The sequence below is a fragment of the Daphnia pulicaria genome, chromosome 3 (genome assembly GCF_021234035.1).
Source record: "Daphnia pulicaria isolate SC F1-1A chromosome 3, SC_F0-13Bv2, whole genome shotgun sequence".
Lineage (NCBI taxonomy): Eukaryota > Metazoa > Arthropoda > Branchiopoda > Diplostraca > Daphniidae > Daphnia > Daphnia pulicaria.
This window is the reverse complement of record NC_060915.1, coordinates 11,371,237-11,396,419: the sequence shown is the minus strand read 5'-3', so window position 1 is coordinate 11,396,419 and position 25,183 is coordinate 11,371,237. Positions and strand designations below refer to the sequence as shown.

Here is a 25,183-nt window from a genome sequence, read left to right as displayed (position 1 = left end):
TTTCCGAATACGAAGATATAGTGTATTTTTATTTGTACTGCATGTATATAGGCCTCACCGACTGCAAAAATGTATAAAGATCGAAATCATCGTCATCATCTCTTTTAATTATGTTTTCGTTTTTTTTAAATTTCGTTTGCGAATTTGTAGTAATGAATTTCTTTTTGTTTTCTTGAAAGAGATTTTTTTGCGGTTGATGACTGATGCCAGAGATAATATACATGTATTGGGATTGGTGGAGCATAGGCTCTACGATATCTAAGCAAAAAATATTTGAATTTTTTTTTTGTTTTTTTAATCCATTTCGAATTTCAGGTTCCGGAGAAAAAGAGAGGCATGACATCAATACAAAATTTTCCTTTTTTTTTCTTTTTAACTTTCCAAGTGGGTGTGGTTTTTCAGTTTTTTTGTTTTTGTTTCTCGATAGGATTTGTTTTGTTTTTATCGGGGGAGAATGCGGATGGAAAAGAAACGACACAATTTGAGGACCACACAGAGACGCACACAAACACTTATTATTTTATTACTATGACATACGGTTAGAAGATTTTGAAAAAAAAACTCGACACGTTGGGGAGCGGGGGGTGTGGGGTCGAAAATGAATTTCCTTGCTTGCTTTTACATTTGTTTTGCGTAGTACGTGTGAAATGTGTGTGTGGGAGATGCGCGCGCGCTCAATGGAAGGAGAGAGTGGTGGACTCGAAGGGTGGCGGAGAGTAGAGAGAGATTTTTCAAAATTGTTTTGGCGGGGGTGATGATCCTGAACTCGGATTGTAAATTTTTGAAGTAAAAAAAAAATTTCGTTTCCCCAAACAAGTAAGTGATTAAGGAGCTCTACGTTCTAAAAAAAAAATGCAAACTTCATTTGCGGGAGAAGGGATGTGATAAATATTTTGTTTGTAATACGTTTATCCAGAGACTGGACCAAAAAAAATAATAATATGAAAGAAAAAAAAAATTCACGTCTTGATTGCTGTAACTATTTTTTTTTCGAAAAAGGACCCGTATGTGATGCGTTGCAATCAATTAGTATAGAAAAATAGGATGAGAGAGGAGGGTAGGTAAGGTAGATTGGTTTCTGTGTTGTGTAATAATAATAATAATTCATATATAGACGCTTTTTAAATATACGGCGATGCGGATTTCGGTTGTTTGTTTTTTTCTTAATTCTTTTTACGCCATTTAAGAAGAGGAAACGATAAATGAGATGGATTTCCGCTCCGGGGAGGCGAATTAAAAAAAAAAAGACAATCGACCGAGATATATAAACGAAAAAAAACAAAAAAAAACAGGTTAAACAGATGAGGGTTCTGTAATCGGACGCTCCGCGAAATTCCTAATCATCTAAACTAATCGCTTCTATTTCTACTCCGATACGCGACGATATTTTACGACGGTGCAATAAATCTTCTTTTCTTTTTCTCTCATGTAGACGATGCGAAAATGTATGCAAACGATCGACCGAAACGCGAAAACAAAAACAATAAAGAAACAATCTTATTGTACTACGCGGTATTATTATTTCATGCCGAGAGGGAATATATAGTAAGACCAAACGAACGTTGAGGTACTTTAAGCATATGGGTTAGATTTGTTTTTGTTTTTTCGTTCTTATTTCACGAGAAAAGATAAAGAGAGAAAAGAGTTTAAATTGAAGAAATCAACGTGAGAAAAAGGAGAAGACGGTAGAACAAGAAACTTGGCCAACCACTACAAAATCCGAGAAATAAATCAAAGAAAAAAACAGTTCCCTTTAAAGACTTTGCGAAATCTTCCGAGTGAACTTTTATTAGTCTTCCTCTTTTGTTATGTCTCGAACTTAACCAACAGTTTAAGCTAATGAAGAAGAGAAAAAAATGGGTACTTTTTTTTGCCTTTTTGAAATTTTTTAAACAAATATGATCAATGCGACGTTATTGAGGTAGACACAGTTTCATTCCCATATTTCAATCAACCCACAACGGTAATAATAATAATAATAAAAAAAAAGAAACGCGAAAACTCCTGGGAGAGGCCCTTGTCCGCTTCTCCATCCAATTGGGAAGAATTTATTTTGATGAAATAGACAATAGGGAAAAGAAGAAGAAGAAAATATTGAAGAGTCTCGGGCTGCATGAGCAGGGAGAGATAACGGGGAGAAAAAAAAAAGTTGAGAGACAGAGACGGGATTGAATAGTTTTCCTTTTTTTTTTAGACCCCCACACACACCCACAGAGAGAGCGAATGTGTGTCTGGCACGGGCTGGTGAAAAATTCTCTAGGGCCATCATCATCGACGTCGAGAGCGAAGCGTCGGTAGAGGAGACATTTGACGTCGTTCGTATCCTCCGTGCAACTTTTCTGTCTTTTCCTTCGGGACTTGCCAGTGAGGGAGAGCCCAGAAAAAAAAGGAATAAAAAATCTATTTGTCAAAATTGGAAGGTTCCCCAGAAAAGATAAAAGAAAAAACTAAATAACTAAATATTAAAAAAAAAAAAGAAAAAAAATTCCCATAACGTTGGGGAGTAGTAGTACGTGGCGGATGGAAAAGGGAGTGGCTCACTCGGCCACGGGTTGAAGAATGAGAAAAAAACAGACGAAACGGCGGTCATCCGAGAGAAAAAAAAGAGCTACGGAGCAAGGAACATTCAGGAGGAAGAACGGCGCGGTTCTCCTTCTTCTTCTTGTGACAGTATACATACAAGAATTCTAATCTATTGATGGATGTATGTGTCTATGTACTTTACTTACAGTATATAGTAGTATATATTATATGAATGGAGTCGATGGGCAAGCGAAGCTGAGAGGGAGATTGTTTGACAGAGAAAAAAGAGAAGAGAGAGAGAGAAAAAAAGTAGTTTTTCTTTTTTATAAGGTACTTTCTAGAAGTAGCAGGATGTGTATATGTATATATTCTTCATGTATAAAATAGGCCCGAGAACGTTTCCAATTGAGCTGGACAGAGGCCTGGACGGCAGTAAATCTTTTTCCCAAAAAGAAAAAAAGAAATTTTCTTCATTTTCTTCTTTTTTAAGAAAAAAAATTTACAATAGTTTTCCCAAAAAAATTGTGTCTGCCATTCATCTCTAAAAAGACATAAATCTATATATAATATATGCATCCTTGTGTTGTACTTTTAGTTTTATGTCAAAATGATTCGTAGCGCAATGTTATTTGATTTTTCTGGTCATCGAAAACGAGGGGGGGGGGGGCGGTATTATTCTCCCTCCCAGTGGGGAAAAGAAATTGAAAGAAACGAACGATAATTAATCAGAATATTATGGACAAAGAGAGAGAGAGAGAGAAAAAAACGATCTCATTTCTCTAGAGATTGTCATTCATTTTACGTGAATGACGCCACTCTGCCAAAAGTTTGTTTTTGTTGTTGCCTTCGATCCTGAAGAGAATTCAAAGAAAAAGAAAAAAAGAGGATGGAGAGAAGCGAATATGATTTACAGCTGGGGCCGGAATACAATAGAATAAAGTCGTTCCTTGTTGATTCATTCCATCGGCGGGGGATTTCCGCCAGGCGGACCACCCGAATGAGAATCCCAATCCAAACACACGCAGAGACACACACGCAACGAAATTTGTAGAGTCTTTCTACCCTGTTTACACGAGCGAATGGCATCGTCGGCGAATTAAGCGAGGCAAATCGAAAGATGGGTGGAAAAAAAAGGAAAAGAACAAACAAACGCAATCGTCATTCATCCATCCCAATCAAACTCGTTCACCTCCCAGCGATTTCACACAAGCAAACTCGACGAATATAAACTGTACAGGTACTCAACAACAAACAACAGAACCCGACAAACAAGACGTCATAAAAAAACAAAAAAATGTTTCTCACATTTTTTTCTTTTTCATCTTTGCAAAATATTTTTGTACGCGCTTGTCATCGAATATTTTGTTTGCATTTTTTTTGTACTGATTCAAACCCGTCTCTCTTAAAAATACGAAATCAAAAAATGGCATCCGCACACGCGCAGGAGAGAAAAAAAAAAGAAACAAAAATGTCAAAGCCACACGACGAATTTTCTCTATACAAGAGGCGCAAAACCCAAAAGCGCCGCTTGTCGCCAACTACAACATCTCGAAATGATTCCTCCCGCACACACACAAAAAAGGATTCGTTAAGACGAGGAGGGGAAAAAAAGGCCAAAAAGGGGACAGAAAAGAAAACAGGAACTTGATTGAGAAGAAGAAAATAGAAAAAGTTTTAACCTAGATTTGATCGATCTGCCATTCTGTGAGGAGAGATCAACAATTTAAACGGCATGAAAACAATTTTGTTTGTTTTTAAAGATCGTCGTTTCCATTTGATGGTGTGGGTCCTATTTCTACTATGAGTTGATGATTTCACCCGTAATGAATAAAGGGGTTGAATGTAGAACAAACAAAAAAAATGGGTGGTGGAGGGTGGTGGTGGGGGAACATGGGGAGAAGAGCTGGGTCTAATTTAAGAGCTTGAACACCGACAATTTTGTAAATTATGAAGGGATTCCTGTTCTTCCTGAGATGAAAGAGTCCAGCATGAGGATTTGATTTCAATTATTTTGTCTGCCGCTTTTCGTTTGTTATTAATAATCTTCTTTTTTTTGTTGTTTGCGAGGTTGTTTGTTTGATAGGCCAAAATCGGTCGAGCATGTTGGGAGGGGGGCGGAAAGAAAACAAAAAAAAAAAAAAAAATATTTTAAATAAATAAAACGTCTGACCGGAATGATGGGAAGGTCACGAGTTTTGATGCGCTTGACCGTAGTGGGGGGGGGGGGGGGGGCAAAGAGGTAGTTACGAGCTGCGGTGATAATTTAGTAACTACAGACTTTAGATCCTCTCAATCAAATGTAACGGCATTAATGAATAATCAGGCAAAAATGGTAAATAATTAACGGATGAGGTGCTGAGCGAGAGGAGTATCTATAGCTTAAGAGGGAAGGTGGTGGTGGTAGTGGATGTGGAGGAAGGTGTGTGTGTGTGTGTGAAATTTCAGTTTGTTTGACACCAGTCGACGATGGAGTGCAATCGGAGGTAGACGGGATCGGAGGGCGCGCACGCAAAGAGCCGAGCAAACGTCACGAAATATTTCAGATATAATGAATGAATGATTATATATAATAAGTGCAATAAATGCACCTTTGTAAACTAGCGAGTTCATAGGGATCGGAGGAGCGGTAGGAGAGGTATTTCGAGAGAGACAGAGAGAGAAACGGCTGCATAAAAAGGATGGAGGAAACAGGCCCTGAGAACGGTGTATGTGTGTGTGTGTGTATGTGGCAGAGTTGAACCCGGTGAGAAAATGAAATCTTTTCTCCTAACTGCAAACCCAAAAAGATTTCCTCGTCCTCCGCAAACGCTGGTGCTGGGATGCGGATGAATCAAAATGTCCCGGGACAGTCACGACGATCCCTCGCAACTCAACGGACCGACGTCACGTTCATGGGCGTCTGCGAGTTGGGCGTCGGCGACGAATCCTCGCGACTGCACTGACTGCCGCTGCTGTTGGACTGGGACGACGAGACGTCGTAGTCGTAAGTGAACTGGTGCTGAGGCTCCTTGTCCCCCGCCTGCATGGCCGTCTGATCGGCCGGCTGGGCCGCCGCCGCCGCAACTAACTGCTGCTGCTGCTGCTGTTGGACGGCTCCCGAAACCTGCTGCAGCGACGTCCGGTGGTGGTCAACGCCGGAGCGCGGGCGAATCATGGGCGAACACTTGACTCCAATCGCCTGGCAACGGTTGTTACTTCGGCTCGACCGAGTCTTCCGGTTCATGACTCGCCTGTACGGATCTGTCGTTCAAGAAAAAGCAATAAGTAAATGGCAATTTGAAGCTTCGCTTCACCACGCTGGACAAAAAGAAAAGAAGAGAAAAAGCAACAATAATAGACGATGACTGACTCGTATTGACTTTCCAATTTTCTCAGTTGCTCCTGTATTATGACTTATCACGTTATTTAAGGCTATAGCAGTAGGAGATGGAATAGCTTATTCTTAGTCGTCGTCTGTAGCGTACCTGTCCTCATGTGGATGCACCAGAGAATGGCAGTCAGTGCGACTCCGATGACAAACGAGGCCAGGGCGATTCCCACCGTTACCTCGGTGGAAACGCCAACGAGAATCACTTGCTGGCTGCCGGGCTGCCCGTTGCCAGTCAGGAGGGAACCGGGTGATGTCGTCGTCTCTCCAGCCGGGTTGATTTCTGTTCAAAAAATAATTCGATTATTTATCATCTTTTCTTCTTCTTCATCTTCAAGAAATAGAGAAACAAATGCCGTACTGTTCTGTAGGGAAAAAGTGGCCTTGGCCACCATCCGCAAAGGTCCTCGAACCAGAATTTGCTGCGCCGTCGAAACCGATTCGTCAAGGAAAGGCTTGAGTACGTGCCGGCCGCTGCAGTATTGAGAGGGATCTATGCACTATAAAAGATGGGAGAAAAGAGAAACGATGAAACGAGCTGATTAAGGATTTCCGTTACACAACTGCAATGTCAGGCGAGTGTAGCGGGCCACAAGAGAGATCAAAAGGAAGAGTTCAATTACCATTTTCAAGTTGCCTTGAACTTTGCTGGGCTGGTTCGAGCACAGACCCAATTTGCAGTGAATGTAGAGTTGGCCCAAATCGGCGTAGTCCTTGGAAACCTGAGTAGGGCAGAGAGTAGAGTAGATAGGAATGTGTTTTGATGTTATACAGGATATTGCGCAACCAGCACACACAGATTTTAAAAAACAAAAATAAGCTCGTCTTCCGTCTTTTATAAGCGGCTTACGTGGAAACTGAAACCGCCGTCCGAGTCGGCGCGATCGGCCTGCCGCATTTGGACGGACAGGTCGGCGGGACAAGTGTTGCGAATGAGAATCAATCGCGGTGGTCTCTCGCTGTCCGAGCTGTTCGACACCCAGCATTTTTCCGTCACGATCTGGATGTAAGATACTGGCGAGAGGCGCATGCAATCAATCGATTAGTTTTGAATGAGGTCAAACTTATTTCGATGGGAAAATATTAAAAAAAAAAGAAAAAGATGTTCCAGTTATTTTTACCTCCGTCGATCCAAGTGCGGACGTGCAGAGTTTCGTCAAAAACCACTTCGGCCTTGCTGGCCTCATTCATGGCGCCGGTGACAACCGGAATAGTCCATTCCTTGTTGCGATGGATCTCCATATGGTAAAGCTCCGTCTGACCCACTGGCAAATCGACATCAGTGTCCTGTAAAAAAATAAAAACCCCAAAAATTCCAATGAATGTCGAAACTGCCCTTCCAAAAACAAATTCCCACATACCATGACGTTGTCGTCATCCAACTTGTCGCCGAAACCAATCGGGAAATTGGGCTCAGAGTGGCACTGGATGGGGATGGCCACCTGTCGGGCAACACTCGACGGATAGCCGTCCAATCCCGAGCCCTCAAAGTCTTCGTCGTCGTTCTGTGGGGCCTGGGCGGCTCCCAACTGGATATGAACCTGCGATACAAGAGCGTCAACGATGATAATCGAGTGGGCAAAATGGAAGTTTTAAAAGTTTCTTCAAGTGTACCGCATTCGAGTAGGTGGTCAGTTTTCCGTCGATACGCGAGGTGCTGCCACAGGAGGTGACGTGGGTCCTGACCATCCAGTGAGTGGCATTGCGTTTGCCGGCACAGCCGCGGTCGTTGAGAAAGAGTCCAATGACGCCCAACGCTTCGGCCATGTTCCTGGGCAGAGCGGCCGTCAAATAATTCGATCCGCATTGAACGCGGACCGACTGCTGCAGAGTCCAGGCCACACTCCGCTGCGATCCGGTTCCTTTTATTTTATTAAAAAAAGAAAAAGATAAAATGAATACCCTCACGCAATTCACACAGGGTTCATTAGCATAATGGAAAGCACTTGGCACTTGTGTAAGTTTATAAACGCCCCTCCGCCCTCCCGACAACAACAAAAAAAAAAAAACTAGACACAAGATAACGACATCAAAGGATTGAAGCATTTTTGACATTACACCAACAACAAAATGAAATTGGGAGGGGGGGGGGATGTTAATATGCTCGTGTCCAATGGCCATTTATCTCACTCACTGCCGGCCGTGAATTGCTCATCATCATACCTCGATTGGGCGTGTGCTGCTGGCCGTAGCCACCGCCTCCGCCACCGCGCTCCAAACTGCGGACGCCCAACTCCATAGAAGGTGAACTGTGGCTGGCAGCTCCGCTGAGGCTCTCGACTTGTTGTTGTGGCGGTGCTTTGCCCGCATCTTCAATAAGCACGTCGACCGAGATGGAAAGGGGGAGAGCAAAAAGGAAAACGACGAGGGCGGATACCCAAAGAAAAAAGAAAAAAAAAAAAATACAATTAATAATTATAGGACAAACAAAAAAAATTCATTAAGTTTGTGAGTCACTCGGAAACATTCTATCTCCCCCCTCCCTCCCATGACTGTGTGTGCGCCCCCAGCGCTCACGCAAGACCAAAAAAAAAAAAGAATGAAGACGTTCTAATTAGCTCCGACTTGTCAGCCGCTGTGATGGACGAGACACAGCTGTTTTCCAGTGAATTGAGCGGATAGGGGTGGTGGTGGTGGTGGTGGGAGGGAGACGAAAGACGAAGGAGGAAGAACGGAGGACGGATGAGACGAGCGACAACTCTCAAATGGACCCCACATTCTCTCTTACTCGACGATAGAAGGCGGAGTTGCTGCTGCTGCTTCTTGCCGATGACTATCTCGATGCTGTTGGTGGCCGGCGGCGCTTTGACATAGGAGACGGGCGGATTGATATCGGCCGTCACCGACAAGATCAAAAGAGCGAACTCTGACGGTAGATTCCGGTTGCTGCGCACGTCGGCCTGTTGCCGGGCCGAAAGTCCGCCAATCTCCACCTGGTGCTCTGCCAGGATCAGGAGCGAGCCCGTCAGGACGGGGGCGGAAGAGACGATCCACACGACAGGTTGGGCCGATTTGAGAACCAGGGCCACGTCACGCGGCTGACTCATCTCCTCGTCCGCCCATCCACCGGCCGCTAAGTGAATGTGGACGCTGCTGCTCCCGTTGGTCGTGTTGTTGTTATTCTTCTTATTCTTAGAGTCTTCGGCCTGGCCGTTATCCAAATCAATCACGTGAACGTCCCTGTTCCGACGGGGGGGTTAAAAACAAAAATGAAGGAAATTGTAAAATCAGCAACTTTGAGTTAAAAAATAAAAATCTTCTTCTTCGACGAGTCGCCGTACTTTGGATAGATGCCGGCCTGCTCCGTGTGAAAACAGCCTTCGACCGGTTGCGGCTCCATTCTCCTGGCCTGGAGGACGGGACTCGGGCTGGCCGTATCGTAGTCGCAAGTTGGAGGAGAAGCGCTGGTTCCGTTGGTGGCGCCGGACAGAGTCAGACGAAGTCGAAGCTGGGCACCGCCGGCGTCCACTTGACTGAACGTGTGAAGAGTTTTGAATCGGCGCTCGATGAAGCGCAGCAACGCATTCCGGCCCTCCTTAGGACGGTTGATGACGCCGGCCTTCAAATCCGACAGATCCAGCACGGAATTGCCAGTCACCTTAAATATTTTGAAACAAAAGAAATTGGTTAACTATTATCGACAGTCAAGCCGGGAACAAAATTTAAAAAATGAAAAGAATACTTACAATAATCGCGTGTTGTTGCGAACTCGGGTCCAATCCGCTTCCCAATAGCCGGACAGTCCATTTGACATTTGCGTCATTTGCATCGAGAATGAGAGCTAAGCGCGTGTTGGCCGGCTTGTCCGACCCGTCCACTTCCAGCATCACTGAACTGGCGGCATTCGTCAGGCGGATGAGATGGACCTTAAGAAACAAAATCAAATCGAAACAAGCATTGATTATTGAATCATCGATTCAATTGATTCGATCCAAATTGCGACACATTATTGATTGATTCGAGAAACCAATTAACTCGAGGTCGAAAAGTGGTTGGTCGTTACAAGTTAACTTCCGATCTTACTGTGTAGTAGGGGGAGTGGTAGGGCGGATCGCCAAAGCAAACTTTCAATCACGCAAGTGCCGCTACTAGAAACTAGATGGCGTTTACAGTTTTGGCTTCCATAATTCACTATAACGGAAGGAATTACTACCATTTGCTATTACTACTACTTATATACGACTATTATTACTCTTCTACTACTACTACGACTGCTAGTATTACAACCATGGCCTGGAAAAAAGGAAAAAAAAAATCTAATTACATTGATGCCCCCCTTCTTCTCTCTCTCTTTTTCTTCCCTAGTTCTACTCGGCGATTATGGCGTCTTTCCCAAACCACATCATTACAGTAAAAGGTGACGAGAGTCCGTATATATTACTACTACGCACTACTACTAGGAATACTACGTCGTACTTACTACTAGGTACTACTACTACTCCAAGTCCTCTTACTACGATTGTACGTCTTAGAACTACTACAAATACTACTCGCCAATCTCATTATTTCCTCCCGGAGAGAAAGAAAAAGTCATGGCAACCTCATTTGGCTTCCTCAAACAAACGCAAAGACGCACACACACACACACACATCGCGCGGCGACATTCCCAGAGAACGAGATTTGTCTCCCTCCTCAACGCCCAAGTCATAATTATCGGCAACGGGGCAAGGTTTCCATGGTGCTTCTTCAACACCCTCAGCTCTATCTTCTTCTCCTGTGTCTTAAGACTTCGTGTCAACCCCACCCACCCCTTCAGCGTGTAGAAAAATATATAAAAGAGAAAAAAAAAAACATTGTTTAGCTTATACAACCCAACACACTATACTATACTAGCACTACTAGGGTGATACACATATAATCAATATGACAAAAGCGAGAGAGAGAGCCAATCCCTTTTTGTTTTTCCAGATGGTTCGTTTCAGAGTTGGGCAATCCTCTTTTCTCGTGGAAAGTTGAAATAAATTTCAACTGTAGGAAATAAGAAGAAGAAGAAAAGACGAGGCCGTGTTAATCTGTTAACGGGAAGCTGGCACACGTTCGCGGAAAGAGGGAGGAAAAAAACAAAAAAAAAAAAAAAAAAAATTTTCAAACGACTTAAAGTGGCGCGACCTCCCAGAATTCAAACAGCTGACGCCATACGGCTTGCACAGCAGCTCGTCGGTAGAGAGAGAGAGAGAGACCATCAGGAATGAAGCAATCAAACAAGCAGCACACAGCCAGAGAAACAACAAGACATGTCGTCGTCGTCTCGTGTCCAGGCATGGCGCGCATTCGGAATGAATGTCGAGCAAAGAGAAAGAAAAGACTAGAAAATGTCGGGGGGTATAACAAAAACCAGATCTGCTCGGACTCCTTATCTCTGAAAGTTTTTTCTACCGAGAACCGCCGCTTCTATCAAAACCCAATTTCTCAGAAAAATCCAACAAGACCACACGGAAAATAATAATAACAAAAAAAAAAAGAAGAAAAAAAAAAGACACATCATGAAGAAAATGATAAACAACCAACGTCAATCAAAGAAAGGAGAGAGAAAGAAAAAGAAAAAACAGATTTTTGCTGGTGATTTTCTGAGAATGAATTTTCTTTACCTCGTGAGTGGCAACTACACCAGACCAGTTCGAACAGCCTCGGGTCGGTACGGCCTCCTCGGCCTGGCGCCAGGCCTGAAAATGACGGGTCACCAGAGGCGTCTGCACGACGCAAAGATCCGGTCCGGCTCCTGTTTGTAACGAAACAAACACAAAAACAAACAAGATTGCGTTAGTTACAACTCTGTGCCACTGTTTGCCAATAGCCCCCGTCGACCAACGGCCCCCATCTTCTCAACTTGGTGCAATTGAATGTAACATAAACAAATTCAATTGAATTCAATGAAGAGAAGAAAAAAGAAGAAGAAAAAGAAAGAAGAGAGCGTGAGAAGTGAGTGGCGCGCTGGATCGTCCATAATTTCGGTGTTTATGCCCGGGACGGGGTAAATGTAGTGGAAAATGAATTTCAAACTGGTAGTCAGTTTTTTCTTATTCTTCTTCTTCTTCTTTTGGGTTGTCGCGGCCAATAAAAAAGAAGCAAGAAAAACAACAACAACAACAACTCCAAACAGGGTAAACACACGTAGGCAACTCGGTTGGGAGAGGAGGGAGCCAAGCGAGCGCCATGTGAGAACCGATGGAGAAAAAAGTCCATGGGCGGAAGAGAAAGAAAAAAAAGACGGTTTGGTTTTGGTTGGAATCATCTCCTTCCACGTTTAATGACGACCGAGTGTGTATGTGTGTGTACTGCGCAACGGTAATAACCATAATCATAGGTGGGACCCGGTGTGTGTGTGTGTGCGGTGGCGAGAGCGAGCTCCGACCGGGAGAAAATAAAAAATAAGAAAAATATCGTCGAAAAATACACACACACACACACACACATGATGTAATCATGATATTCATTTCAGACCAATGGGCGAATAGTGTAGAAAAGAAAAAGAAATGCGTAAATATCTGACAGCTTCCTATTTCTTCATTTCTTTCCGTTCCTGGTGTTTGCTTCTGGTATATTTTATCCGACTAGCTCTTCCTGCTCCCGAGTAAATAACCGTAATGATGCGTATGCATAAACATTGAACTCCCCAGGAAAAAGAGAAAAAAGGGAAAGGAAATGCAAATAAATCAAGCGTCTCCGCCTTCTCCTCATTATCTGGCTTAGCTTCATTCTCTGCGGTCCCGAATAAAACTCGCAAAGGAGGGGGAGAAATAGGTGACATTTTCCGAAGGGTTGGCCCCCTTCAAAATTGAAGCCAAGTCCGGGGCCAAGTTATTTGGGTTTTCCTTCCCATTTGGCATTTGCCTGGGAAAACAAAATTTGAATAATATGAAATGAATCTAGGCGATTCCAGTTTTGAGTCTCTTCAATTCGACAGGGAAATTGGGAAAAAAGAGGGAAAAAAATGTGTGGAATTGTTATCACGTCATTAGCGATTCCTCGGAATAAGTAAAGAAAAAGAAAAAAACAATCACGAAATACCAAACATTCTCAATCGAACCGGTTTTCTCTCTTCTTCTTTCTATTTTCAATTTCTCTCCCGAGGTGGTGGGATTGGAGAGAAACGATTGTTAAGTCACGAACCAAATTACAATTGATTAACAGCTCCCCTCTTTTTTTTTTTTATTTGGTTGGAATTTGACTTTTTCCCGATGTTGGTCGGGTCGTCGTTTGGGAGTTTTGACAACTTGGATTGATGAGATTATTTTTTGCGTCAAATAAAAACTAACCGACCGCTCGGTAAGTTTCTTGTCAGATACAAATTGAAACATTGCGTCATACAACGAAAAGCTCTGTATGTGTAAGTTGGTTGGCTAACGGGACCCGTGGTGCGGGTGCCCTTCGGGCGTGAATAACCAAACAACAACAACAACATCTGCATTTACCCTTTGAATTCTGATTATTTCTCCTCTAGATTCTCTTTTTTTTTTCAATTTTCAATTTAGATTTTCTCATTTGAAGCGAAAGTCACAAAGAGTCAAAGAGAGAGAGAAAAAAGATTACACGCATTCAAGGAAACCAAAATATTTGGTTGGCTCATCCGTTTACAAATAAATGAGACGGATCGATTACTTTTCCTCCTTCGTCCGGCACATTCAACGGGCCAATGACAGACGAGAGTAGAGCTAGAGAAAAGAGATAAGTGAAAAATTGGTGTGTGTGTGTGTGTGTGTGTGTAGTGGCGACCGGATGCGTCTACTATTACACATCTATCGGCAATAGCGGCGACGGCGGTGGTGGTGGTGAGGGCCTTGTTTCTTCCATCACTTCCGGGCGCCAGCTATTCGAGCGAAAACCCCCCTCCTACGAGTTCCCCCCTCTTCCTTTTCTTGGGAGAGGGAAAAAAGAGAGTCGAGGGACATTGGAGAGTTTCCAGTGAATGGCACTTCTCCGATGATTGGTGCACACAAGATGAGGAAAAGAAAAAAAAGAAAAAAGGCAAAACTTGAGGCTTTTGATGTTGGGGCTTTCTCCCGTCTCAGAGTTGTAAATGCGGACGTGGCCATCGCTATCGGCACGTTCACACATGTTTCAATACTTTCCAAGCTCCGCCTATTCCCCACCTCCTTCATGATTCCTCATCCAGTCCTTCTTCTTCCATCGGCTGGTTTTTTTTTTTGCGTCACAGCAAGGTCGCGACTTTCCCGCTACGCACTTTTCATTTTGGGCTTCATTTCCCATTTTTGACTGTTTCGACAACAACAACAACTGACGGTTGGCGAAGGAGGTGGAGAACAAACTTGGGGGCTGTTGATCCGGCGGTGGTTATACGTGTGTGGTGGTCAACTGGTCATCCACCTTATGAATGTTGTTATATGTTACGGGCAGAGTGGGTGGAACGAGGTTAGACGGCCAACCGACCGCTAGGCAGATTCCGCACTTGTATTTTTCTTTTTTTTTTAACGGTCGAGCGGGCCGATCGATCCGCTTCACCAAGGAGGCGTGGCCCAATCCGCAAGCCCGTAGTTCATCACACACACACACAGCCAGAAACCTAACCCTCCAAAAAATACGACGCAGAAATTGACTCTAGCCACCTTTTTGGCCGGCTGCAAAAAAGGAACGCATTAAAATTTTTCAAAAGTGTTGGTTTTTGGGGTCGCCTGCCAAATACGCATTTTTCAAAATAGGTAATCACCTGTGTAAATGAACCGGTCCCACAACCAGAAAACAAAAATCCCGACGTCTCTAAAAAAACACAAGAGGAATGTTTTCTTTTCTTTTCTCCTTTTAAAACGGACTCGTTCAACTCTCTTTTCTTTTAATAATTTTTTAAAAAAGAAAATGAAAAAAAAAAAACTTGTCACATTTTTCTTTTTTTCCAGTTATGTTTACAACAACAAAAAGGCCCTAGCGATTGCCACCTTCTTTGGTATTCATTCAGTTTCCCCCCCACTTCTTCTTCTTTTCTTATCGCTTTGGCTGTCGTCTTTTCTCTTAGGTTCATTCCATCATTTGATATGAGTCACCGGGTCCGGCATGAAATAACACGCACCGCAACCAACTCGACTCCAACCAATCGACTCGTTTTTTTTTTTAAGTTTTTGGGTTTGTTGTTAATTCCTTTTCTTCCGTTGATATTTGGTACGTTCGCAAAGAGCTAGCGCGGGACCGAGAGGAGCAAAATATTCCTGGCCGTCAAAAGCACGCCACGTAATTCGTTCGGGCGTGAATGAGGAGAGAGAGAGAGAAACTCAAATGCGCCCGCTAGCGTCGAAATGCAACAACAACATTTATTCCTTCGTTGTTGTTGTTTTCTTTCTCTGCGCAGTGTGGCAAACAACTGGAGTAAAAAAGTGGAACGGACAAGAATGTTTCTTTTCAGGCGCATTCCGTCTCTCCTGCTGTTGCTATTTTTTTGGTTGATGACCATATCAAACACGAGAAGCAGCAGCAGTCGGTGACTACAGTCGTCATATAATAACCCAAGTGGCGCAAGCGCATCTTTGGAATTTGCTTTTCTTGTCATTTTCTTCTTCAAAGAGACAGAAAGAGAAGAGGTGGATAGAAACGCCCGTGGCATTTGTTTGCAACTCCTTATTTTCCATTTGAAATAATAACAATATCCCTCCCCTCCTAAATAGAGTTTGGAAACAAATGGAAAAAATGTTAGCAATTCGCCAGAGGAACGCTGCCGAGCTATTTTTCTGTTTTCTGTTGACTCTTTTTTTCTCTATCCAGGAGAGATACACACGGCAGAAAGGAGACGACTTTTCGGTGCTTCACTCTTCCTTATTTGGCTTCCATGCGGATGTAGCAGCAAACAAAAACAACAGCGCAAACTGACGAAACCTTTCACAAAACTTTACATCGAAAGAAATGTGGGTTACACAAGTTTCTTCTTCTTCCTATTTTTTCCCCAACGTCGCATTACATACAAATCACATTCCAACCCCCTAACCAATTTGATGACACAAAAATGTTTCACTCCCAAAAAAAGTAACACATCTGATGGATGTCACCACGGAAGAGACCCGGAAGTTTTTCTTCGGGAGGAGGCAACTGGATATAATTCATGAAAAGCTTATTCATTTTTTCGATCGTCATTTGCCTATCGCATTTCTCTCTTGGAAGTGAAGGGCGCGAAAAGTCTCCCCCGAGGGATTGGTGTAGGAAGGAGTCGCATTTCCTCGTACGTCAACGTACAACTGAACTCACTCGACGTGTCAATTATAAATAAAGGCGTCCCTTTTAACTTGGCTTTTCCATTTTTTGGATTTTTTAAACTTATTGTTAGACTCTCCGTCGCACTCCGCCTACTTCATGATGAATCGATGCGAGCACGAGAACGTCGAGTATCCAGGCCATTAACAATAACAACAACACACGGAATCGACGGACCCGTCCCTTTTACCCACACACGTTACAAAGCAAAATACTTTTCGGGCTGCAAGTCAAAACGTTTCGCCATGTTTCTCTGTGTGTATGTACATCGGAGTGAATCGTTGTTGATTTTTCCTTTCAAAAAATCTAAAAAAAAAAGAAAAATACAAGACGACGAAACGGTACGCACATAAAGATCACAGTTCTGACGTCATGTAATGGGTCACGGGGGCGGCACTCAATCCTATCCCATTACAGAAAAAGGTATAGAATATCCGTTGGCCGTTGTGTGTGTGTGTGTGCGTATACCCCGTCGGTGAAACAACAAATCTCTTCTTCTGTTTGCCGAAAAATTAAAAAAATATCGCAAAAATAAAAGAATGATGACAATTGGACAAGCGACCACACACACACACACACAGGTCTCGTTTTTCCTTCCCGTGGTTTTGTTTTTTACCGCCAGCTTTTGTTTCAACAGAAAAAAAAAGCTTGAAACAACAAGCGATTCACTCAAATGGACAAACACACACCACCTTTTTTCCCCAAACCAACTAACAAACACCTGGGAATGGAAACCCTTTAGCTGCTTCTCCTGCAGCCTCAAACTCGAGGATGGCAAATGTTTGCCAAACCTTTTCTTCTTCTTCTTCTTCTAGTCAAATAGACACGCAGAAGAAGAATCTACGTGTGGGTGGAAATGTGTTAACAACAACACATAACCTAGGCCAAAGAGAAGTGTGTAGTTGTTACCATGGCCTGGGCAAACAAAACAAAAAGGAAAAACACACACACACACCGTCGCTAAATGCACGACGCATATTCGTCCATCAGAGTCGGGTATTTATGCAGATAAGAGACGGCCACTCTCTTTGGGCTGCGTAATGTTTTAAAACATGGCAGATTTGGGACGACGACGACGACTCACAGCCAAATAAAAGGGGTGGAATGAAAAGGAGAAGAAGAAGATGGGGAAAATTGGCCGTAAAACACTCTTGAAAATGGACTCGTTTACGACTTTTAAGAGTTGGAAAAGAAGAAGAAAAAAGAAAACTTTTTACCAAAGGCTTCGTTGCGGGCGGCGGGACTGGCCGTTGCCATGGATGTCGTCCAGCAACTTATCATCATGGCGGTTACCAACGCCAAAAGGCAGCAGCAGCGGAATATCCGTGCGGCCATCACTATTTTCATCTTCTTCTTTTTGGATGTTTTGAATTTTCTTCTTCTTCTTCTTCTTCGTTCCTGTAACTCCTTTTCGTTCCTTTACGTTTTGTTTGCCTCCTTCTTCTCCCCTACTGGAATCTTCAACCGCGCAAACAAAACGAGAAAAAAAAACCTGTTGTAAACGAGAGAAAAAAAAAGGAGAAATTAAAAATTTTTGAAGAAAAAAAAAGAAATTGAGAATCCAATTTAAACAGCAAAAAGGCAGCTGTGACGCCACGCATGCAACACACGAAAAATTCCAGGTGAGAACTCGGCTAGCATCCATCAAATGACGACGACGGGAAATGTTGTTGGCCTCGACTGTTATCTCCCCCCCCCCTCAAAACAACAACAACAACAAACAACCTATCGTGTTGGTTAACAGACAAGACTCTCTCCTCTCTCTCTGCGTAATTCTCTTCTTTCAAGAAGATTCTCCCCTTCTTCATCCAAGTACTCGGCCGACCATTACGGCTGTGTATCTGCTCCTATTAGTCGGTTCCTATCTCTCTTGAACATCCACCTGTTTACTTGCTCGTAGCTAGGAGAAGAAGACTCATTAGTCTCCATTTAAAAAAGGGTAGGTTGTTTCGGATACACTTTTCTTGAGCTGGTAGATTTTCTAATGTGAAACAATTTCCCACGTCAAAAGGAAACATAAAACACTCTTGGTGGACTGGCTTTCGGGGAGGAGCCCCCCTGCTACCGCCTACCTGAATGAAAACCCAGCCAAGGAATCGGGCAACGATTAGTTTGGGCACAACTCTCTCTCTCTCTCTCCTCCCACCCACACCCAATGACGCAACACACATCAACCTGTGCGGTGGTTCATGAATAATGACACACGGCTAAAAGTCTTAGCAACCAACAAATAATTAATAAAGAGCTTTAAAAAAAAACATACTAGTCGGGTTACTTTGGCTCGATCGATTGATTTCTATCGCAGCGAGATCTCCGACTGGTTCCCCCCTTATTTTGGAACCATCTCGTGGACTTGTGTTCCTGTCCAAATTTACAGGTGTACGTATATGCGAATTCCCAAGCCAGCAGCGATTGATTCGCTCTCTCTCTCCGAGCAACTAAACGCTTCGCCCACCGAAATTCCCACCGTTACATTCACAAAAATGCTCTTTAAACATATTTAGACGCGGGACCGGAAATCCTTTTTTTTATTTCTTGTTTATCGTGAGCTGAAATGCACATTTTTGACGAGTCAGTGTCAAAACCTTCATTTTTTTTAACGATTCATTTTTCATCAAGACGTTGGCAATTTCAGTTGATTTAAAAAACCGAGTTTCTATTTTTTTCTGCGCTCACCGTTATTAACTACTACATTCTTTGATGAGACACGCCGGTGTGTGTGTGTGTGTGAAAATTAAACACGGATAAAAAAAAAATTTTTAAGAAAATAAAAAACAAAATTCAAATAAAAAAGAATTAAAAACAAAAAAAAATAATAATAAATAAATAAAAAGATTAACTAACAGATGGCCGGCGGACTGGATTGCCGTTTTCGGACCGCACGAAAAAAAAAAGAGGTGAAGTTCTAGCTACATTCCCACCACCAGAGGAGGTGTATATATAAACAGCCTTTCCAGTTTGTTGATATGTGATTTTCACGCAAAAAAAATGAAGTCGTCCACTCTTTTTTTTCTAAATTAATATTAATATAGGGGGAAAAATTGAGGGAATTCAAATTACGAGCAAGTCAATCAATTAGGTAGGCCAACGGATGTTGCTTCCTATTTTCCCCCCTGAAACATTTAATCCAATCTACAGTTATTATTAGTTATTAGCTCCCCTCTTTTTTAGATTGAACCTCCTTGCTAGATCCTCACCTAACAACTCATCTGCGATGCATTCCATGACCGACATTCGAACTCTTGTCGATCACGTGACCGCGGTTGGCCAACGTTCTGACGTCACAACCTCCTAAAATTCCCCTCGGAAAAAAACAACAAAACAAAATGCCAAACATACTTAAAAAAGTTTCACGCATGCAGCAGACTCGGTGTTCTAGTTATCAATGAAATAATTCACTGTCCTCTATAACGTGCACGCGTAGACAGACACACACACACACACACACGAAGGACTTATAATCACGAGATTATCCCGACGCCCATCACTCCCCCCTTTCTTTCCCGCCATCGCATTTGGGGATTTCAATCGACTGGCAACGACTCTTAGATTGGGAAATGATTGAATCGAGTTCCAGTGCACACAGTTAACGAGCTATTCTGGCCACAATGCTCGGGAGAACAACGCAATAGTGTCTCGATTCAACAAACGCCGTACGTCATTGCGGTTTGAAAAGGAGAAAAAATTCCTCGTTCAGAGCACATTGCCAAGGAAGAATGTGATAAAGGCATATCTTCATTTGTGTGTGTGTGTGTGTGTGTGTAAAAGAAAGGAGAACCCATTCATCATCGAGGTCTTGTACTATACGACCAAACCGAAATAAAAAGACCACACACATTGTCCATCGGGCCAATTTCAAGGCAGGAAATTGCATCGAGAGAAAACGATTCAATTTTCTCGTCAGGTTCACACACACACACAGAAGGAAAAAAAAAGGGGGAAAAAACAAAATGGACACACACATACACTCTATATGTACCTTGTGTGTTGTTTCTTTTTCCTTCCAGTCGATGGCTTGAAATTATCTAATTCTGTATCCTATGGCGCGTTGGAATCCAAACGAGTGGACAATGGCGGCTCTACCGTGAGGCCATAAAGCACCCATTTCGGACTGGGGGATAAATCAAATGGTAAAACACACACACTGCTGTATAGGGGGGGTTGTTGTACGGAGGGGTTGTTGTTGTTGTCGGGGAGGGATGTTCTTTCTCACTGCGTTGTTGTTGTCAAAAAGGAAAATGGCGCGCGCGCGCGGATGCCAAACAACAAAACACGACGTCAAGGTTTTGCTGCTTCACTCGTCGTTTTTACTTCTTTTTCGAATGCGAAACAAAAAGAATTACACACGGCCAAGAAGCTTCACAAGTGCCACAATAAACAAAGTGATGGGTTCTTTTTTTCTCACTCGAAAAACACTGTTGTCGATCGTCAAAGAAAACTTTCCTGCACTGGAAACAAAATTCTGACGTCACACTCGACACCAAATACAACACACACGAGTTTTACACGGGTTCGTTAGGTAGATGGTTAATTGTCTAATCACTGAGAACTGTACGGCTGTTTGTACGGCCCTTTTAGGTTTTTTTGAATATTTCGATGGAACAAAAAGAGAAAGCCAAAATGTTGGTGACTGCTAGGCTGCTGGTTTCTGCGTTACCAGGTTGCACAATCATCAAAACACTTGAGAGAAAATGCACGAGAATGGCGAATCTGCGTGTGAATGACTTTCGAACGATCGAAACTCAAAAGACACACACACACACACACGTAAAAAAAAGCCCTTGGAAGAGACTCGAAACGTAGCAACCAACTAAATGGGCGATGTACTCTTTTCTGTTATGGAGGTGGGAAACGCAAAAAGAAGCCAACGATCGACCCGCCACCTTGTGGTAGGAATGAAGAAAAGCGTCGTCCCCTCGACCAATCGGCGTCGTTTCCATCTCTCCCCTCTTTCTCCTTGTATTCATCACCAGTTGTGCCAGCTCCAGCGGTCCCGGAATGCAGCTATCAGAAAACGAAGCCTCGTCTAACCATTTCGTTTCGGGAATTTTTGTTCTTTTTTTTCTCCTTTTACGAATCAGTATACGACTCCTTTTCAATGCCCCAGTGTTACGTGTGTATGATGATCAACTGGGAATCTTCCTCCTCACTTTTGGAAAGGAGGGGAGGTGGAGTCGTCCCCCAAAAGCCATTAAAACATGAGATAGGAATGAGGTGCCTACGACGAGAAGATGGAACGGCCATCTTTTTTTTCTCTCTCTCTTGAGCCTCCAGGCGATCGTTTTTGAGAGATGACTGAGAAATACAATTTTACATTTTCTCTCTTCTTGTAAAAAGATACGTAAGAAGAGGAGGGGGGCCATGTGGACCGGAAATAGTTGGAAAGAGAAGAAGGAGGGACGCCATAAAAGACATACGACAGCTGTTTGGTTTGACACACGTACACACACAGAGAGAGAGAGAGAGACCAATATCTGAAAGAAAGAAGAAAAAGTTACAACGAAAATGCGACGCCATCTGCGGCTTTCTGCCCTAGTAGGATATCTCGTAAAAACACACAACAACAAAATTCAAATTTTTCGTTTTTCTTTTTTGGCTGGAGAAATTTCTCTCATTAGTCTCATTATTCATACTGCGCAACGCTGTATGAACGATCGTTCGGGAATCACATATCAACAAATCCCCATTGCGCGTTATTTTTGCACAGTGGAAATGGCGGCGATGGTAGCGGAAGCGAAGGGGTTTGGTTTGGTTGTCATGCCCGCGTGTAATGGACATGGCCATAACAATCCCAACAGACCATAACTCCTCCCGCTGGTAAATACAGTACAGCACTTGACTGCGTAATACCAACAACACAACACACGGGAAACAGAAAAATTTCGAGCGTACGACAAAACAAATAATAAAAAAAAAAGTAAATACCCTCAAGATAATGGCGAAGGAGGGGGAAATATGCTCGTAAAAAAAGATAAAAGCCGCTTCTTCTTTTATTATTTTTCGGAGGGGAAGTTATTCGCCATCGTTTAGAAATTCAAAACTCGTTTTTTTTTTATTGTGTCAAATTTTCGGGGTGGGTTTTCTCCCCCCCCCCTTTATCTGGCGTCAATCAGCGTCTAACCAAGCTAATGATGATGACTTTATCCGCTTTTCAAACCTCCATAATAAAGGGCAGAAATGTCTTTAACAAATTTCATCCACCGCCACATCGACCACAATTGCTATCGACTATTTTTTTGGATGGGGACTTTTTGTTCTTCCAAAATTACAAGTACAAAATTCTACCCCAATTTGGAAATGAAATGGAAGGAACCGAAACAATGTCTTGCCATTCATTTTCCGAGCGCACACAATGTCGCCAATCATTTTCACAGGTGAAGAAACAAAACAAAAACTAATTTTCTTGTAGTAATTCGCCTGGAAACCAACAAAATGATGGGCGAGAAGGGGAAAAAAAACAAAGCGGATGATTCCTGTTATCAGAAAACCCATCGCGCGACGATGGGAAAAGAAAACAAATTTCGTTGTTTGTTAAAGAAAGAAAAAACCCGTAACTCGGCGTGATGGAAATGACGGACGATTTTCGACTTTTATTGCAGACGACAGAGGCCTTGATACGACCGTCACTCTGTGTCGTTTGGTTGGGTTCGGGTTATTATGTGCGTCCAGGGCGGTCCTAATTATTATTTTTATGTTAAAAAAAAAACGACAAGTCGTGAAGCGTGAACGATATGAAGACGAACAGTTGAGCAACATCAATGGGAAAGTACTCGAAATCCGAGCGAAAAGACGCGGAACGTTCTTCCACCACCGCGGACGGCAGCAGTTCACGTGTAAATCAATGAAGAAAAAACACGTCATCATCGCCATCATAATCGTTTTGCCACTTAATTTATGAGATGTATTCTTTTTTTCTTGTTTCAATATTGTTACACTTGGTTTGCCCTCCAGTTCGTAGTACGTAATATTTCCACCGAATGCGATTCACTCACGCAACCCAATCCGTTTCGGTCGCTTTTCCCTTTTACACGAAAAACAAAAACAAAAATAGTAATAATGGTAATAATATCCGGGGCTGAAATTTTTTTCGATTTACCTTCAAGGATTGACAAATTCCAGGCTGAAAATATCTCTGGAAGAAACCCCGAAAAACTCTAGTTACGTAACCGCAGAGGAGCAGAAATATCCATTTTAGTCAAGGCAGCCATAGATATAACTTACAAGCTTCTGCTGTGTGGTGTTGCGCACACACGAAATGATTACACTCAAACGATTAGCGTCGTACTACAATGTCTCGGGGAAAAAAAAAAACCCGCCATGTTTGTATACTGCACAGCATAATGGGCAAGTATAATGCAATCAAGTCTTTGGTGTATAAAATTCCCTGCCACCCAAAAAAAGAAGAGAAAACCAACAAAACGATTCCCAAAAAAAAATATTCTTCCAACGTGAATTGTTTGTTGTCACCGCCGCCGCAGGTGCCGTCTGTTGTCAAAACCTGCGATGACAAAAAGGGAGAGAGAAAATTCCGGGGCCAGCAACAACAACAACCTACAAAAAAAAAAAATCATTTTTCCAACAACAACAACAACAAAAAATTCATAAAATAAAAAAATACAAAACTTATGGCGTATCCTGTTTCGAAATGATTTACGCGCACCGCCATCTCAGCAGCGCAAAATCCCCCCAAAAAAGAAAACCAGTGTCTCTTTTTCCAAGTCGTCACCAGTCGTTGTCCTTTTTTTCTTTCTCGAGTCAGAAATAAATAGTTATTCCTCGGTATTTGATTTTACGAGTGGAGAAAGAATAAAAAATGAGCGGCCGCATTCTCTCGCGTGTTGTTGTTAGTTGGTTAACGGGGTCTCCTCTCTCTTATATGTGCCTTATTTCGGGTTGTATTTTGCGCCCTGGATAATAGAATAGAAAACAAACGATATATTTATATAATATACTACTCTACCTATAGTATAGTAGCCGGCCTACACGTACTATATATAATTTGACGACAGAAGAGGATTGCCCGGCTTGGTACTATTCTATCTGTTTTTTTTACAATGCCGGCGACTAGTTATATAGGCTGTTAGAAAAGTTTGGTTACGTCCCACGTCGAGGAAGACGAAGCAAATAAAAGTAATGCGATCGTTCGCTTCCTTTGAAATGACACGGCAGCAGTTAACTGCAACGTCTAAAAAAAACACGAGAAAATAATTTCAATTGCAAACAAATTTATTTCAATTTCATTTCGACAAATTCGCTTCGTTTCCGGTCATTTCAAGTCAACAACAAAAAGACAATTGCTCCTGTCACCACACCAACAATTGCAATCAAATTACTTATACTACACTTCATAGGACGCACACAATGTCCACAAAGTACGTTACGACGTTGCCCAACCACAATTTCACGCACAGCTTTCCGAGCGTTGCGTTGTAAATGAATTAAAAAGTATCGCCAAAGTATATATAGATTAGATTGGGAGATAATGTAGACCAAAGTCTTGTTAATGCAAATGCCGGAGAGAAGTCAGCGGGAAAGAATCCCACAAATGCTACAAAAGAAAAAGAAGGATCATAAATCGGAACAGAATCAATATAAATATACGGAGAATAGAAGCGCGAGATTATCCAGCAACCCGAAAACCACCGAGTGCCTGTTTACGGTCAAGACCGTCTATCGGAGGTTTTGGTTTGTTTTGCGTGCGTATATAAAACCTAATCGCAGTCATACCCCGCTGACTGCGGACTGCTACTCAACTGCGGACGCACAACTACCGAAGGTGATCATCATAAAAATAATTCGACACGCTCGTTTCAATCGCCATCTTTTCTCTACCTGCGTGTATATTATCCCCCCATAGCTCCGTGTCAATTTTTCAACCCCCCCAAAAAAAGAAAAAAAGTTTCCACCATCTTTTCTTTTATTTACCGTGCGTTTATGGCTGTTTCGTTGGTTATTTAACGATGAGATCGTGTCTTTTCCTGTTTTTTGTTCATTATCAACATCATCACGTCGACTTTTTTAAAAAAAGTTGCCGACGCACACCTGTCCGATTTGTCCTCGTTCAATTACATAATACGACCCCGAGGAGTGGACGTGTCGAC

General features: G+C 42.7%; 1 protein-coding gene and 1 long non-coding RNA gene across 2 annotated transcripts; one reads left to right on the top strand and one right to left on the bottom strand.

Annotated features, from left to right (window-relative positions):
- Positions 1-20,908, bottom strand: LOC124328707 (transforming growth factor beta receptor type 3-like). Its single transcript, XM_046787521.1, has 15 exons — positions 20,062-20,908; positions 17,300-17,574; positions 11,480-11,610; positions 9,577-9,756; positions 9,172-9,488; positions 8,619-9,070; positions 8,054-8,200; positions 7,505-7,752; positions 7,252-7,431; positions 7,012-7,177; positions 6,741-6,904; positions 6,514-6,612; positions 6,252-6,390; positions 5,988-6,173; positions 1-5,763 (listed from the first exon to the last, which is right to left on the bottom strand). Exons 2-15 carry the CDS (start codon positions 17,427-17,429, stop codon positions 5,393-5,395), a joined length of 2,910 nt encoding a protein of 969 aa, XP_046643477.1. The 5' UTR covers positions 17,430-17,574; positions 20,062-20,908; the 3' UTR covers positions 1-5,392.
- On the top strand, positions 14,036-17,124 carry LOC124328811. Its single transcript, XR_006916495.1, has 2 exons — positions 14,036-15,739; positions 16,156-17,124. It is a non-coding gene; the product is annotated as an uncharacterized LOC124328811 (long non-coding RNA).
- Positions 20,909-25,183: the final 4,275 nt, after the last annotated feature.